The 17,572-nt window shown below is 42.3% G+C and overlaps 1 protein-coding gene across 2 annotated transcripts in view; it reads right to left on the reverse strand.

Annotated features, from left to right (window-relative positions):
- col4a6 (collagen, type IV, alpha 6) overlaps window positions 1-17,572 on the reverse strand; it is a 91,018-nt gene that overhangs the window by 21,356 nt on the left and 52,090 nt on the right. For both annotated transcript variants that reach the window (XM_062516829.1, XM_062516828.1), the window contains exons 5-18: window positions 11,093-11,227; window positions 10,643-10,687; window positions 9,974-10,090; window positions 9,138-9,206; window positions 8,601-8,636; window positions 8,435-8,497; window positions 8,041-8,076; window positions 7,535-7,576; window positions 5,299-5,382; window positions 2,780-2,833; window positions 2,537-2,599; window positions 2,390-2,434; window positions 534-587; window positions 342-411 (exon numbers count right to left, since the gene is read on the reverse strand). In XM_062516829.1, coding sequence (XP_062372813.1) covers window positions 342-411; window positions 534-587; window positions 2,390-2,434; window positions 2,537-2,599; window positions 2,780-2,833; window positions 5,299-5,382; window positions 7,535-7,576; window positions 8,041-8,076; window positions 8,435-8,497; window positions 8,601-8,636; window positions 9,138-9,206; window positions 9,974-10,090; window positions 10,643-10,687; window positions 11,093-11,227 — 913 coding nt within the window. The remainder of the gene's footprint in view (window positions 1-341; window positions 412-533; window positions 588-2,389; window positions 2,435-2,536; window positions 2,600-2,779; window positions 2,834-5,298; window positions 5,383-7,534; window positions 7,577-8,040; window positions 8,077-8,434; window positions 8,498-8,600; window positions 8,637-9,137; window positions 9,207-9,973; window positions 10,091-10,642; window positions 10,688-11,092; window positions 11,228-17,572) is intronic.

Here is a 17,572-nt window from a genome sequence, read left to right on the forward strand (position 1 = left end):
ACAAAGCTGGCCAAGGGTTTCATAGAAATACATTTCTACATCACTGAAATGGTCTTTGGCCCTTAAATGACTGCTGGGAAATCCTCTTAAGTAGGGTTCAGACCAAAGCGTCCCGACGAGACGAGCCGCGACGTTCTAAAACCTTGCGACTGCGACTCAACGTGTTTAATGCTCTGTGGCGGCTTGCGACGGCTTGCAACTACGTGCAACTTCTAATTCACACCGCTGCAACTCCGTCTCGTCGCGTCGGGAATCTTTGGTGTGAATTGGGCTTTAGACTACGATCAAAAACATTTCAATGCAATAATTCATTTTTACGCACTACATGTTCAGAACTCTACCTTTCACTGCTACCCCACTTCTGTCGGCATACGTGATGGGTCCAGGTAGACCCTGATCCCCACGGTCTCCCTGGTGAAAAACAAAGACGACTGGTCAATACTTCATTGTCCACACTGCTGAGATGAGGAGACTAGCTGATATCAGGACTCAATAATAATAATACTGTAATGATAAAAAAATGCCTTCTCTACCTTCCCACCAGAAAAACCTGGTTGGCCTGGGTACCCAGCACTCCCAGGGAATCCCTGTGGAACAAAAAAATCAGAAAAAAATCAGAGAGAATACATAAGTATGACACAAGTAATTATTAACAAAAAATAACTAAATATCCATGAAGAGGTAGGACATATAAGACTGGTTCACCGGTTTCAGGATTTGCCAGGCTCGAAGTAAACATTTCTAAAGTCAGTAAACTGATGTAAAAAATGTTTTTACTATAAATAAAATATGTTGTAAACAAAATAATACAACACAATTGTGGATGTCAACTATTAAAGTACAGATCTATGAAGATATATTCTTAAAAATGCAAATTGCCCAGCCATCACTGTTGATTAAAAAAATATATCAATACTTTGGAACAAATAGATGTTTTAACCACTAGATCTCAATCCCCTAGTGATGGTTCTTTATGATGTCCTTATGACGGCCCTCAGATCTCAGACCATTATGCAAAAAGTCAGAAGTCAGTCACTAGTTAGCTCATCGGATTGTTAGATTTGAAGCACTGATACTATGCATGTCTGGCTTGGTAGCTGACCATGGTCCTGAGCTGCCTTGTGGAGATTGCATACTGTATGCCATGCTCAATGACAATCCTGATAGGATGTAAGCTGAGGTACTATAGAAACTACGCATTGGAAGAAGGTGAGATGATTTGTAACACTATGGTGAACATGTACATACAGTACACATAGACATACAGTATATACGTATATATATATATGGGGTTACATCCCCTACAATACAGAAGTGTGAGAGCTTTCAAATCAGTATAATGTCAATGTCATAAATTGCTACTATTTCCATAAAAAAGATAGATCTCAAACTTAGAGGATCAACCACTAAGAATTACCATAATAAGCAAAGTATAACAACATGCTATTCAGTAGAGTTTAATACATCCAGGAGTTGATAGTGACACACACTGGGCTAGGCATGAATGACACTGAGGAGACACTGATGCATGCTTCCCTCTGGTGGACACAGTGAGTCACGACATGGGGTGCAAGTTTAATGGAATTCCCTGACCCAAATGAAACATGACAAAACACCTCGCCGCGATTTGCTGAGGAAACTTAACGAAACATCGGACAGATCTTTGGTCTGAGGGAGTTTTGGCTTGCGATGGGATAACTTCATATTTTTAGAAGGTCTCCAAGCCAAGAGATGCCAAATGAAATGCTGGCAAGCTTTTTCAGCACCACTCAGTAGAGGCTAAGGCTTTTTAAGTGTCTCTGGTAGAGGTTCCTGGGCAGAAAATATACTAGGGCCATTAAGCAACTCTAACCAAATTAAAATCTTATATTTTGCATGTTCCACTATGCCTAGAGGCCAGTGGCTAGTAGTGACGGCAAATCTGACAACTCACAGAGGTTTTGCTCATACTGTAGGTTTGGTTGAACACTGGTAAATTACAGACACGATCCCATCACTTTGCCACAGACAAACACCTTCATTTATTCATTATAGGCTACTTCCTCATTCATCACAATAACATAATGCTATTTACTTACAATATTCATGCCAAAGACCAAAAGCTAATGGTGGATTTATGCAAATATTTATCTATTATTTGGGGAGTTGCTGCACATAAAGGCATCTGCTAAGCAACATAACAACATAACCAAAACATACAGCCTCTTGGCAAAATGCTCAGCAGCCAATCAAATTACACACCTCACTTCAGCATTCTTTTGTTGACTGAGTAGCAGTCGCTTTTCTGCTCAACAGTGTTCTTCACCAGTATTGTGAAACTTTGCGATATTATTTGGATATATTTGTTTTTTGAATATCTAGCTACTGAACACTTTCCCAAATGACTCACCTGTCGTCCTGGAGTCCCCCGAGACCCATTGGGACCAGCAAATCCCTGAGAAAATAGGACAGAAAATGAACTCCACACTGTACTGCAGAAATTCAGTATTTTGGACATGAAACTCTGCCAACAGCTGTTCAAGAAAAAAGGACCTACCCGAGGACCAGGATATCCCGGAATTCCTTTTTCGCCCAGTTCACCCCGGTATCCAAAAGCACCCTAATATGAGAAATCAGACAATATGCAAGTGTGAGGACAATACTGCTAATCTGAATTTTTCAGTAGTTATGGTTATGGAATTTAGCAGACACTTTTGTCAAAAGCAACTTACAAAATAAAACAAAACAATACATGTAGTCAAAAAAATAACAGTAAACAGTTTTAAAAGACTAAACTCACAGAAGGTCCAGAAATTCCTGGGTTTCCAGGTACACCTCTGAAACCAATATCACCCTGAGAATGTGAAGGCAGGGGAAAAGGACAAGGGGAGACAAGAGAGGCAAGGAATGAACATTTATGAAAAAGTTGAGCCCCGGGATGGACATGCCCTCATAAAAAAAAGATTACGCAGCTTTGAATTAAAATGAGTTTTCACACTCAACTAAAAAACATTGTTGGTTTTGATGAAAGCCTACAAAAAGTTGAAAAATTCACTATACTAGTAAGATGCATTTAATATATTTATTTTCCATAAAGCTGTAAATTGCTAAAACAGGTTGGTTTGGCATAGGGCCACAGCTCAATAACTTTGTGAAAATATTTGGATAATGTATTAAGATCTACACAAATACTCAAACATATCTATGCCTCTGAAAAGAGTTGTCATACATGTACCAGCTTTAAACAAAAATACAAAAGCAATCTAGAAATATTAAGATATACTGTATATTACCTACTAAATCTGCATTAAAGATGGACTTCATCCAGTAAACACAACAGTAGTGATTGTCCAAGCCCAAAACTAGTCTGAACCTTGAAACACTGACTTAAATAATTCAATTTGTGTGGCTGATAGTTGCAATCCCACCTGCCATCAACCTTGTGCAAGCGACCAAATCTGACCTTTGTAGGTCGAGGCTCTCACAAAATTACCTTAAACTCTGGACTGTTTTAGAAATTAAAAAAGAAAGTTAAATGCTCTGTGCTTTCCATGTGGCCCACCAACACATATCTAAATATTAAAAATCTGTAAATATTTGAAGTTAAATCATCTACTTTCCTTATGTTATAACACCCCTGATAAAATAGTATTTAAAAAGGGCAAGTGAATGATTCAACTCATGTCCACGACCCACACTTGAGGCACAATGTGGAATTACAAGTCAGTACGGTCCAAGGCTAAGTGGTTAGCGTACTAGCGTGTATCTTGGCAACACAGAGCATATATGTGTTTTTCTCTAAATGTTTATTTCATCATATTCTGCTATTTCTAGATATTTGAGTGTTTGAAACTACATATCTGTCACCATTAAGTAACATAATAAGTAATGTCCCTACAGGTATGTAAATATGTGAAGTAAAGCCAGTAAATAAAGAGGGGTATTATAAGGACTACATCATACACTTACATCACAACATAAGCTGCAGACACATACTGGGATCCAGCTAAAATGTCTTGAGTAACTATGGTCGCATATGGCTTTTCAAAAGCTGCATCTTTGGCTTAATCTTCTTGCAGTGCCAATCTTGTACTGACAACTTAAGATAAGTAAGCAAACCACTTTATACTGTCACCACCAGAAAAACTAGAAAAATTAAGTTCTAGGCACTGTAATCACACTGTATATCTTCATTATTATTCAACTTGCAACCACCCACAACTGAAAACCATGTTATTACGAACCATGCAACATTAGAAATGTTCTGTTGAGTCTGTGGTTCACATCAAAGAGTTATAAACCTTAAAACCTTTCTAGCAGATAGCATAGTACCAGATAGAACACAGCAGACACACATACAGTACGAGCAGTTGGACCTGCTGTGAGGGAGGGAAGTGAGGGATGTTGACACGGGATGGGGAATTGGAAGGGGTTGAGGTAGATGGTGTGTCTAAGGGTTAGGGTCTGTGGGAGGATAGAATGGGACTAATCAAGCTGACCATCCCCATTTAGGGACAAGAGACAGGCGGAATCGACCAGAGCAGGGGTGGGGGGGTGGGGGTGGGGGTTGGGGAGAGGCATCCAGATTCCCACGGCATTTCCACCTCCGTATTCCGGGAACGCGCTGGACCAGATTTCGCACAAACCTTCGATCCTTTGTCTCCTTTAGGAAAGCCCACAAACTCCACCACTCCATTGACCAGTGGGCGGCCTGGGACGCCGGGCGGCCCTACGTCTCCCTGAACATGGCAACCAAGGAAGAGAGAGTTTTTACATGGCAGAGGATGGGCACTGGTGGTCACGGCGACGGAAGCGACGGCACGTGTTGGGGGTTGGTCAGTATTTCAGGGAGTATTAAGGGGTGGGAGGGGGGATTGTGGGGTGGGACCGTTTCTTTTCAGAGGACTGTGGCCCCATACGGGGTAAGGGTGAAGCAGGGCAAGGGGGAGATGAGTGAGAGCAGAATCTTGGGCCATGACAGAAGGCACACTATGGCAATAAACCCACATATAGTTTGAGGGCAGTTTAGCACAGGTGCATTACGGTTTAAGACTGTGCCAAATTATTTGAGCATGTGACTTCTAATAGTCATAATGCTAGATGCAAATAGTTCATGTCTTCTATGGAAGTCCCAACTATCAGTGGAACACTCCGCGACTCAACAGATCTTATTTCCTATTGGATGAAACGGACGACATCCGACCAACCCTCATATGTCATGTGCCCTGTCTCTCGCTCTGCCCAGTCCCCTTTGCCCGTGCTGGTGCCCATGCCTTGAGCGCCTTGCTGGGCTGGCATCACTGCTCCCGTCCCTGTTACCTTCTCTCCTTTGTAGACAAGGTGTATAGGCGGGCCAACCAAAGCAGCTGGGGCGCCCCTGTTTCCGGGAAGCCCTCCTTCCCCCTGAGATCCAGAGGAACATACACGTTAGCTCAAATGTGAGGCGGAATGGGAGCAGCCAGAGTGTGTGAGTGAGAGAGAGAGAGAGAGAGAGAGAGAGAGAGAGAGAGAGCGAGGAGAAAGAGAGAGGGCAAGATAAAGGGACATGGAGAGAAAGAGAGAGACTGACAGAGAAAGAGAGAGGAAAAATACAAGAGAAAATAAATGAAAAATAATGAATGAATGATAAACAGAAAAAAATAAAGAATGAAAGATAATAAAAAAAATATGATACAGCTCAACACAAGAATTAGGAGGGAAGGCGCCAGTGATGGCAGTACTGTGATGTCATGAGAAACCACAGCATGGATGAAAAAAGAAAGAAAGAAAGATAGAAAGAGAGAAAGCTCTGGCTGACTTTGAAATTTCCTCTGCATGTAGACTTTTCCTCAGTAAATAAATAAAACGAGAAAATTCAACTCATTGTATTCCAACAATTCAGTATGCCTGAACAGATCAGATGTCATAATCATTATTTCATAACATTCCTGTAAACATGTTGTAATTGGCTGACATAACTTTATGGAAGACAGATGATATCTTATGCTTTATGCATTTCAACAGACTTGAATGTTAAAGTAGGTGTTCCTTTTCCCCGCATGCCTTCCAATTAGTATAAATCGTTTCAGTGGTAAATGCATGCATGCATGGAGGAGATTATATTTCATCTGGTAATGGCTGTTAGTGTGTTCATTCTGACAGGCGATGAAAGTAGGTGGAAAATAAACCAACCAAAACAGACTAGCTTAAATAGCATCCCAGAACCAAACAGCTTCCCATTGGAATTTGGGGCCATGAAGTCAAAGGGAAATAAGGTCTCGGAGGAAATGGGAGCAGGTGATCCCAGCACCAGTTACAAACCACCCAAAAGTCAGTCAAAATGGCAGCTCACAGATCTGGTCAGTACAACTCTTCAGAGGTTCTATTGCCTCTGTTATTTTTGCCAAATAATCGACCATGGAAGTACTGTAACTATAACGAAATACAGAGCAGCTTATTGCACAAGATATGGAATCTCTGAACTGCCATTGAAAAAGAAAACATGTGCAGTAGTGCTACTAGACATTCCTCAGAAAATATACAGATCGAATTATGGATTAGCCATTTTTGGGGGGCAAAGGTATCTTACGTACTGTATCAACAAAAGAAGTGATGGAATGATTTGATTTGATTTGATTGAATGATCAAGAGAATCATCTATGTGGCACTACTATCAATTCAAAACAAAATGTGACACATTCTGTTCTAAACAGATGCAGTTCATTAAATGCTGAGATGGATATGGAAATATCAGAGAAAGAAACCAGTCAGAGAGGTGGTGTTTGGATGTTGGAGAGTTAAAGGAGAAGTACAGACAAGTTTGGGTACACAACAAGAGGTGGTATGTGGGGGAAAGTAAAGATTTGGAGAAAAGTAAAAACAGATCAAGGTAGAAGTGAGATAGGAGAGTGTTATTATGGCAATACACTTCATGAGATTGTGATATGCAATGGGGTTCTCTCTCACGGGGGGGGTGTCAAAGACTCGGAGTGTCACAACTATCTTATAATTATGTCAAATCTGGTTAAACACATTCATATCTCGCTATAGGCTAGCTGGAACAATCAATCTCCAGTGAATTATGCTAGGCTAGGTTAACATTGTCAAATTGGTTTTCTTGCACACACAGAGAGGATATCCTTTTATCTAACTCAGGGGTAGACTTCAAAGAAGCTAATTACCCCATATGCTGGTGTGTGCCTTTAAGGTTTCTATATGGCAATGTGATGCTGCTACTCCAAAAATGGTCCTTGACACCCCCATGTTCACTTCATTCACACAAACACATCCAAAAACAGGGTGCAAATCATACAAAGAAACATTCTTCAAACCACCACCATGAAGCACGTATGTGAGTACAGATCATAGTCCAGCCTCTGTGCAGTATACATGCCCATGCGCCCCCACACACCCACACACATATGCCCACATCCACACATACACACAGGACTCATAGCCTTTTCGTTAACTGAACGAAAAGAGGTAGACAAATAACATAGACTACCACTACCTACAATTACATTACTGAATTCTGTCTGAATTGATGCGTGCAATTCACTTTAATTTCCATTCATACCTTGTCTCCCCGTTCTCCTGGAGAACCTTGGCCTGGGCTTCCCTATGGAGTGGATAGAGAGGGGAAGACAGGTTGAGTTAGGACATAGTCCTCGCTGACTCCAACAGTGTGAAACAACATGATCAGCATAGAGTAAGATAACGTCATCAGCATAGAGAATTGAGGAACCTAAATAACGTCATCAGCATAGAGAACTGAGTAGAGTACCCTAAATAACGTCATCAGCATAGAGAACTGAGTGCCCTAACTTAAATGCCAGGCAATGTGAAAATTCTAAAGTCTAACCAAAGCTAACTTAATAACTGTGCAAAATCTAATTGCAAATGTAATACCATGAGCAAGATCCTAAGCACAAGCACATTGGCAAGTAAGCTAAAAGCTAGCACAAGATGGTTTTAGCTCATGCTCAAGAACTCTGATCATAGACTTGACTTGACGATTTTACATGCCATTTAAATAAAGGCGCTGGAAGAGCACGCTGCCTGTGTGCCTGCACTGATACTTACTGTGGGGCCTGGAAGGCCAGGTGGACCAGGGACCCCCTGTGAAGAACACAAAGATGTTTATGTTTAATAAATCTTTAAAGTGTAGTCCAATGGTGTGCGGTGATCCTTGGGTCCTCACCAGCACCCAATGACCCAACTTAATTGGCTGTGCAAGGGGATTTTGGATTTTTTTATGTTTATTTCTGTTTATTCTAAAACCAACAAAGATAAAATACCAGTTTGATGTTTGCCATTGTAATAGCATTACTGCTACTGTTGGTGTGACAATAGACATCCAAGGCGTTTAAGGCCACGACTAAAGTACAAGTAGCTAAGACTTGGGAGTTGTGCTACACAAGTAGCTAAGACTTATGGGAGTTGTGGTCGTAAGTGTTACTGGGACGTAGACACGTACTGGATATCCATCAGGACCTCTCGCTCCAATTTGACCTGCTGGGCCATCTGGACCTTCGGGACCCTGAAACAATTGTGCAATTAAAGATGAGAACAATAACCTCTGATCTCTAGGGGATTGCCAATACTATACTTAACAGGATCCATTGTACTAATTCAATTCTTACGCTTTCACCAGGTCTTCCTATTCCCGTCGAAGGACCCTAAAACCAGACCGGAAAAAAAGAGTATATTTACATATGGAAAGACTGTGTTGGATAATGCATAATTAACCTATTGTTTTTCTCCCAAAATATTCACCCTCCTGGACCTGGCTATATTATTGTTGATAGTCACAACTCTCAGAGCAAAAAGACTACTGAGAAACCATGAATATTCATGTAATAATTGATGAAATAGTGATGATGTACTGTAAATATACAAAGAAAAAGACCACAATGAAAATAAGTACAGTAAGAATTACAAATGTGTGCATGTGTGTGTCTATTCTACTAATACACTTACAATGTAATAGTGGCACTGTACTGTACCTTTATTGTACATTGCCTGCTGTAGGCTGCTTTGGATGTAAGTGTCAACAAAATTACTAAATGTACATGGTTGTGTGTGTATGTGTGTGTGTGTGTGTGTGTGTGTGTGTGTGTGTGTGTGTGTGTGTGTGTGTGTGTGTGTGTGTGTGTGTGCGTGTGCGTGTGTGTGTGTACCGTGATAGGTCCGGTTCCAATATCCACATAGCTCGGCTCTCCCTTCTGTCCTTTTCCACCAGGTGTTCCCTACAAAGGACAGACACATTGATATCACCATAACATATAAGGACTTCAATCTTCTGAGGCATTTCCTGAGAAGCTGCATCTACAGTCTTTTTTTAAGTCTGACTGAATCATGTATTTCATGTACCAGTATTTTTTGCAATTTTTTTTAAGGAGGTTATGTTTTCATCGGGGTTTGTTTGTGTGTCTGTCGGTTTGTTCACAAGATAACTCAAAAAGTTATGGTGTTACTCGATGAGAGGTCGGAAATGACCCAAGGAAGAAACAACACAATTTTGGGAGTGATTCATATCACTGTCTGGATGCAGGAGGCGGTTATGGGTTCGCCAGGTGGAGGTTAGCGTTCTCTGAGTGCTTTTCTAGTTTTCAACTGCGCCCTCTTGTGACACTTCATTGAAAATGCAGCTTTCTCTTTTAAAAATCAAGCAGACAGAAGAATCTCAAAGTACCTGTCCTTTTTGAACTGCTATATCAAAATACAGGCTCATTTAAGCAAATAATGCATTCAATCATCATTAAAGTTTTATAAAAACATATTATGCAACAGGCTAAACACCTACATGTTATTCTACTCATTCCATATCATGTTTAATTCTACCTGCCATGTGATAGCCTACCTTAAGCTGGCAGCTGAGGGCAGCCAAGATGGTAACCATTATAAAATTTTCAAAAAAGCAATGTGGAGTCATCTATGCAGTGTTTATGCAATGCTCTACCACATCTTTTTAAAAAAAGAGCAACCAGGGTTTTTCATATTTTTCGATACTCACATATTGACCTGGATTACCACCGTACCCATCCTGTCCCCTGTATCCTGGGTCGCCGGCGGTGCCATTACAGCCATCAGCACCTGAAGGCCCCCTGGGTCCCTCTTGGCCAGGATGGCCCTGTGGACACAAACAGGTCAATCAGCACTAACAGGCCCATTCTAGACAGGTTCAATAGTCAGACATGGTTTCAGTACAGTTTAGAATTATGTTTTCAGTGTATGATTGATGACGCGCAATGCTAAAACACTATACTGTACATCAAGAGCAGCTAAATGATAGTTGTCAGTGTATCATTGCACCCGTAGAATGGTATTCAGCCATTTAGCAGTTGGCATGAACAAATAACACATCAATAAGCAAATGTACTGTATACACCACATGCCATTTAGACCTAAGATGATACCCAGTTCTTCAAAAACTGGGTCATGATCCTGCCCGCTCAACAGTGTTAGAGAGTGTGATATCAAGTGTTCTTGGCAATGTCATTCTCCGCATCAAAAGGAGTGAAGCCATTATTTCACTCTTAAAATGAACGTGTTGAAGACAACACATCTATATGTCCAGATAGGGACGACAACACAGTTTGTGTTGTTTTCAACACATTCGTTTTAAGAGCGTTGAGATGATGGAACTACATTGTGTTCTTTTAAGCATGATGGTTTCACTCACTGGGACTCCGTCAGTGCCAGAGAATCCTGGAACGCCCATTGGTCCCTGTCAGAAGACAAAACATGAAACCCCAGATCAATCAGCAGCATAACAGCATTAAAAGCATTCATAGTAACTTTAAACACTTTCCAAGCAAGTGGAACCTAGCCTGGCCCCTGCTTGACTGCGTACTTCCGCTCATTTACATTTCTCTTCATACTCCGTCTGGTATAGCTTGATTCAGCTTTGTTTACTCCAAGAGCGATTACATTTAAGTTTCAAGCCTATCGTTATCGTTGTGTCCCCCGTGGTTATCATACGTCATTACCAAACGTTAGTGATTGAACTCCAGTGAATTCAAACTTCAGACAAGCGTCCATAAACCAGGAAATAAACATTTGCCAATGGATCCTAGGGCCAGACTCTCTGCGAAGATAGAAGCGTCTGGTCTCCAGGCTAAGTGGAACCCACCTTATCTCCTTTGATCCCAGATGCGCCTCTCCTCCCGACGTTGCCCTTTTCACCTTTGGGCCCCAAAGGCCCCGTGCCGCCATATGTGCCCTCTGGGCCACTGCTTCCTAATGGGCCATGAGTCCCGGGTCGACCCTGGGTGGACACGGTCACGGTCAGAGACACATAAATGCTTTTAATTTTTGCATTCAAAAAGGCAAGCGAGGAAAAAACGATCCAAATGTTTTGGGAAGAGTCATTGACAAGGTGACAGGTCTACATGGCTCACATGCTTTTACGGGTCCTTCCATGACTTAAGACTTAAGGATAAACAAAACGTCTCCATATTTGCATGCTCCCTATGATGGCTGAGATTCTGCATCAAAATTCTGCATGCAAACATACAGTATACTGTGAATATATATTGTATATATATACAGTACTGTATATATATACAGGTTACCTGGTTTACCGGTCACAAACTTGGCTTTGGAACTAAATTAAACAAAATACATTTTTAAAAATCACACAAGGCATGACTGATTCCATCTAATTTGGAAATCATAATATCATGCAACACCCCCCCCCCCCCTCCCCTCTCTCTCTCTGTCACACACACACTCTCTCTCTCTCTCTCTCTCTCACACTCACACACACACACACAAACACACACACACACACCTGTGGAAAGTGTAACCATACTCGTGTACAGCAGGGGGTTGAGAACAGAGTGATAACATGCTAATGAAAACCGAAGCACTCTAGTTCCATCTTGCACAAATAATACACAGACCATTATGACTCAAATGAAATTCAATGATTATCATAATTATAATACACAATGAGTTAGCATGAACTGATTTGAAACGTCCGGACATGGACAATGTCTGGCTTGAGTTGAATATAGGGTAGTAGGGTCAATGACATGAGAAAATGAAAAAGATCCATATACAATAATGGGAAGTAGATTCATGTCAGAGGTGTAATGAGCTTCTGGAATGCCCGTGAGAAGGGTGCAATTATGTAGGACCTTTCAGCTCTTTGTCTGACATGTGACAAGCCAGCCTTAAAGAGATTTGAGCTTTCGTGTATAAAACATGTGACATGAGAGGAAGGGGATTTGCGGAGTGGACTTGCCTCTACATGACCGAGTTGCAGAGGAATCTTACCTTGCTTACTCAAGTATATTAGACTTGAGCACACACACAAACACACACACACACACACACACACAGACATATAGACACACACACACACGCAGACACACACACCCACACACACACACACACACACACACACACACACACACAGACACACACACACCCATACACACACACACACACACACACACACACACACACACACACACACACACACACACACACAAATCCTGTATCAAACAATTCCAAGGCCACAATTAATTCCAGTGGAAACAGGGAGGGTTCAGACTAATTTCAGGGATGTCTTGGTTCCAGGTACGTATGAGGTCATGCTTGCAGCCACTCCCTGCTCTGGCAAAGGGATTTTTGTCCCTGTTGTAGCCAATAACCTCCAGCAATGGCCACAAACCCTCACTGGTGATAATAACAGGGGATCCTTCTCGCTCTCTTTTCTTTTTCCCTTTCGTTCCCTCGGGTGCCTTTGACACCTGGTTTAGGTGGGTGGGTTTTGGACGCTTGCAAGGTCTACCTGTAGCACTTTCTCTGATTACCCTCTCTGGTTTCGGGAGAATCTGGGACACACACACACATGGAGACACGCACACGCACGCACGCACTCACACATACTAGTGCGCACACACACACACACACACACACACACACACACACACACACACACACACACACACACACACACACACACACACACACACACACACACACACACACACACACACACACACAGACACACACACACTTGTAACTATTCGTCATTCGTCATTCGCCCTGGGGATGATAATGTGTTTATTAGGGTGCTGCCATAAGGGTAATAAAGTCCAAAACCGTAGCCTTTCTACACCTGAGAGCTATGCTGTTACAGTATGTCTATCTCATGACTATCATATACTATCTGATGCAGATGAGACTGAGACCACAGCATTCACTGATGTGAAACTGAATATGCAATATGCAGCAAGTGCCATAGACAAACTAAACCAGATTCTGATGTACAGCCAATGCATTTATGTGCCTTTGCACGCTGAATGGTGGCAGTGACTATCAATTTGAAGGATGTACAGTATAAAACCAAAAGGCACACCAAGGAAATAGTTGCATTCATCAAACAACAGGTTCTTTGTTGGGTTTTTTTCTTTTACAAACACTGTTGCTTAGCATATGTGTGTGATCCTGATTACAGCACATGTATGTCACATATCTGACCTGTATTTCTGACATTATTAATTCTGACCAGGACACACTAATCTGGATTTTATCAAACAAATACAGCACTGTAAAAATGAAATTCCTTTGGATGATGTACACATTACAGTGCAAATCCAAATTACATTTTTTCTCTATTGCTAAGATGCACTTTTCCCCGAATCGCTTTAATGCAGACTTTACAGATTTTGCCCATTGCTTACACACTACAAACAAATGCTTAGACGACCTAAACGTCTTGTTGCATACCTTGTTGCACCATACACTGTGTAACCATAGCTTAACAATTTTTTCTGCTGTGCACATTGTTTGCAATTCTGCAACACTACAATTAATTTCATTAGACACTTTGTTTAAAAGTCAAATCTAATGGTATCATAATCCTTATACTCAAAACGCAAGCACATCTAGTAATTGGTAATACTCACACACATACACCTGAGAACACTTTCTTATTTGGAAAACACAGTAAAAACTAAACACCAATCAGTCTGCGGTTTAGCACTACAAACATTGGATAATTATTTTCAGTGGGGCAATGAAAAGTATATGACCACCAACCACATACCTGCATGCCTCTTGTGTAAGCGATGGAAGGGGCATGCAGGGACATTGAGGTGGGATCAGTTCAACGGGAGGATATGGCACACAAGGTGATATTTTCCCTGGTTGCCTAGCCCAAGACATCACCTGCGATGTCGACGAGGATGTGTGGCCAGATCTGAACAGAAGGCAGGATCCATAACCTGACCTAACGTTTATGGCTGGTCAACACAGTCGACTCATCAGAAGACCACAGTGAGTGGTTGGGGATATACATCTTGAGCATTGAATTAAGATAGTAAAGTGTCTTAAAGGCCAAAGTGAGATTTAAATTTAATTTGGGCCACTATAGGGAGCCAGTGGAGGGTAACTAGGAGAGGAGCTACTGTACATGAGTCCTCTTTGGCTGATTGAAGACCAGGCATGCTGCAGCATTCTGAATCAGTTGTAACAATAAAGATAGGTGAAGTTGAGCGTCATCCGCATAGCAATGATAGCCAAATCCATGGGAGTGAGTGGTCTCACCTAAGAAGTGGTGTAATGAGCCAAACTCTGCAAAAAGTGTGTAAGCAATAGGCAGAAACTATAAGCATAGAGTATATATCAATGTCAGCAAAAGTAATGTTTTGCAATAATGAGACTTAAATAGATGAATGGATGAATAAGTGGTATGCTGACTCTGAACAGGACTCAGCCTGTTGTGCCTCACGGAGGTAGACAGCAACATGTCTGAATGTGTCTCTCTGGTAGTCTGAACAGAGCTTAGCTTGTTTAAGCTGTGTTATACACGCACACACACACACACACACACGTACACACACACACACACACACATACACGCACACACACACATAAAAAAATATGAACACATAAAACTATTACACAGGCATACACACATGTACTTGGCAAAACACAGGGCGATGTCATCATGAAAACCCCGCCCTGGGGCTGATCTGTCAGAGTCAGACTCATGGAACGAGCAGCGGGTTGACATGAGGATGTTTGTTGGTACTCTTCATGGCCAATCCTATCAACTATTCAAGACAGATTCATTGTGATCACCTGATCACAGTTTGTCTGGTCTATGACCTCTCCCGCTAAGAATATGATGTCATACGATCAATGAGTTGTTGGAACAATGTGTGTGTCTGTGTGTGAGAGAGTGCTTATTCATGTGTGAACATGTTGGGTTCAATTTTAACCACAATTTCTCCAGGTTACTAGTCTCTGAGAAAGAGGATTCATTGATGAATGTCACATCAGAATGACCTCTTGGTGTGGTTTGCTATTGGGAACAGACTGGGAGCTGTACCTGTATGGGACGAGAGTGTTGACCCTACTGCTACAGGGGAGTCTCCAAAGGTTCTAGAAAGATCTTGCGATACATTAGCATACTGTCTTGCATTGAGACAAGGCTTTATTTCCACCAGAGACCTCTAAAATCGGAAAGCGTGTGAGGTGCAAACGTTGTTCTCACTTTGCATTCATACACAGTGATATGCTTCCTGTATATCATGCAGAACAACCCAAATCAAGGACACACACACACACACACACACACACACACACACACACACACACAGAGACACAAACAAACACACCTACGGCTTTCTGTGTGCGGTGTTTGTGCTTTCTGTCTATATATAGTTGGCAGATGTCTGAGCCTGGCGCTGGCTAGCTTTTTTCGAGCGCCAGAGGTGATTGAGGTAGAAGAATTAGGTTATCAAGCGCAAATCGATCAGCCACCGCGCCCCCCCCCTCCCCCCCCCGCCCCGCGGACCCACCCCTGCCTGTCTTCTGATGTGGGGCCGAATGTTTCCTTGCGCCGCGCCCATCAGCCGTCCCAGCGAGCATGCGGTGTGACAGCTAAAATCACCCCCGGGCTTCACTGCCTGCGAACAATGGGTTCCTCTAAATCCCCGTGCTCGGACAGGCGGGAGAGGAGCTTAACCGCGGGAATCTGTCTGCTCATGGATTCTCTGGGCAGCGCCGACAGGAAGTGAGGTGCATGCTGGGTAGCCAGGCTGGTAAGGCCAGAAAGCTTAAAGGGTCAGAATGGGTCCTATTGTGCACATCATGAGCCAGGGGATTTGTGCCACAAACGATGCAGTCTACTGCAGATTAATGTGGCTGGAAGTCTTTTTTTTTATGGCAGTGGGGAGAAAAGACAGGATCCTTTTTTTCCACCGTGGCTGTGGTCATAAGGTGGAATCAGAATGGATCATTTTGGTAAGGATGGGCGAGAGAGCTTGCCAACCTCTCATGCCAGCCGAAGAGGCACCCATCCTGATTAATGCCAGGCGAAAGTTGGTGATTCACCTCATCAAAATGGTCATAGCTAACCTCTAGTCTTCCATAGCAATAACAAAGGTGGTTTTGCTGCGTCAGGTAGTTTAGGTAGTTTCTATGTCAAAATTGTCTTTGAACTTTGTTAAGGTCTTAATTATTTTACTGTATCTGTCTGAGAATGTGTGCAAGTGTGCGTAAGTGTACAGGTATTCATCTATGCATTTGCAAGTGGTAGGAGTAGGGGTCAGGATCGGGGGTGGGGGTTAACATGACACAGGTCTCATGACCTCTCAATTTATTTTCTTGTTCTGCCCTCATTTTGCGACCTGTGCAGGTGGCGTCTAGGCTGGTGTCTCCTTGAAAGAATCCGACATTCCGGAGATGTGGGCGGAAGGTAACCACATGAAAGAGGCATGCACCTGATCATTTATCCTATACAGAGCATGCTCAGGAAATTGAAAAATACTCTCTCCTAGGCTGTTATTTACACACACACACACACACACACACACACACACACACACACACACACACTGTCACACAATGTTATGTGCACGTACACAGTAACTTCTGCATGCATGTATTGTGTGTGTGTGTGTGTGTGTGTGTGTGTGTGTGTGTGTGTGTGTGTGTGTGTGTGTGTGTGTGTGTGTGTGTGTGTGTGTGTGTGTGTGTGTGTGTGTGTGTGCGTGTCTGTGTGTGTGTGTGTGTGTGTGTGTGTGTGTGTGTGTGTGTGTGGAGCACTTGTGGGCGTGGTAGTATTCGGCCAGCTGTGTTTAGGTTGGAGCCTGTGTCACTCTGTACGGTGTGTTTACTGTGTGTGAGTGTGTGTTTGCATTGGTGTTGGGATTGGCACAGAGATGAGGTCACTGCCTGATTACATTTCCTCCCAAAACAATGTATGCATAAACAGAATGCTTCATATTTAATGTGCATTCAATGCAACATCTGATTCTGTCACAGACTTTTTGTAGAAAACACACTGACATATTTATAGTAGCAGCCTAGAGCACTTTTCAAAGCTTAATGATGTTAACTTAAAGAGAGATAATTCATGTAGCATTTACATCATTTTCTCAAGCCGTAAGTGAATGAACATGGCAGGAAACTGAAAATATTGTCAACTACGGGAAGGGAATCAGACAATATGTTATACATCTTCAGCTAAAATGTAATTCCCAGGTGCTCATAGATAAATCGAACATACTGGGTGTGTCTCATTTGTCTTTTATACATCCTACGTTACTTCCTCGGTCCTCGTCCTCACTGACCTAGATAAAGAATGATG

The sequence above is a fragment of the Sardina pilchardus genome, chromosome 16 (assembly GCF_963854185.1).
Source record: "Sardina pilchardus chromosome 16, fSarPil1.1, whole genome shotgun sequence".
Lineage (NCBI taxonomy): Eukaryota > Metazoa > Chordata > Actinopteri > Clupeiformes > Clupeidae > Sardina > Sardina pilchardus.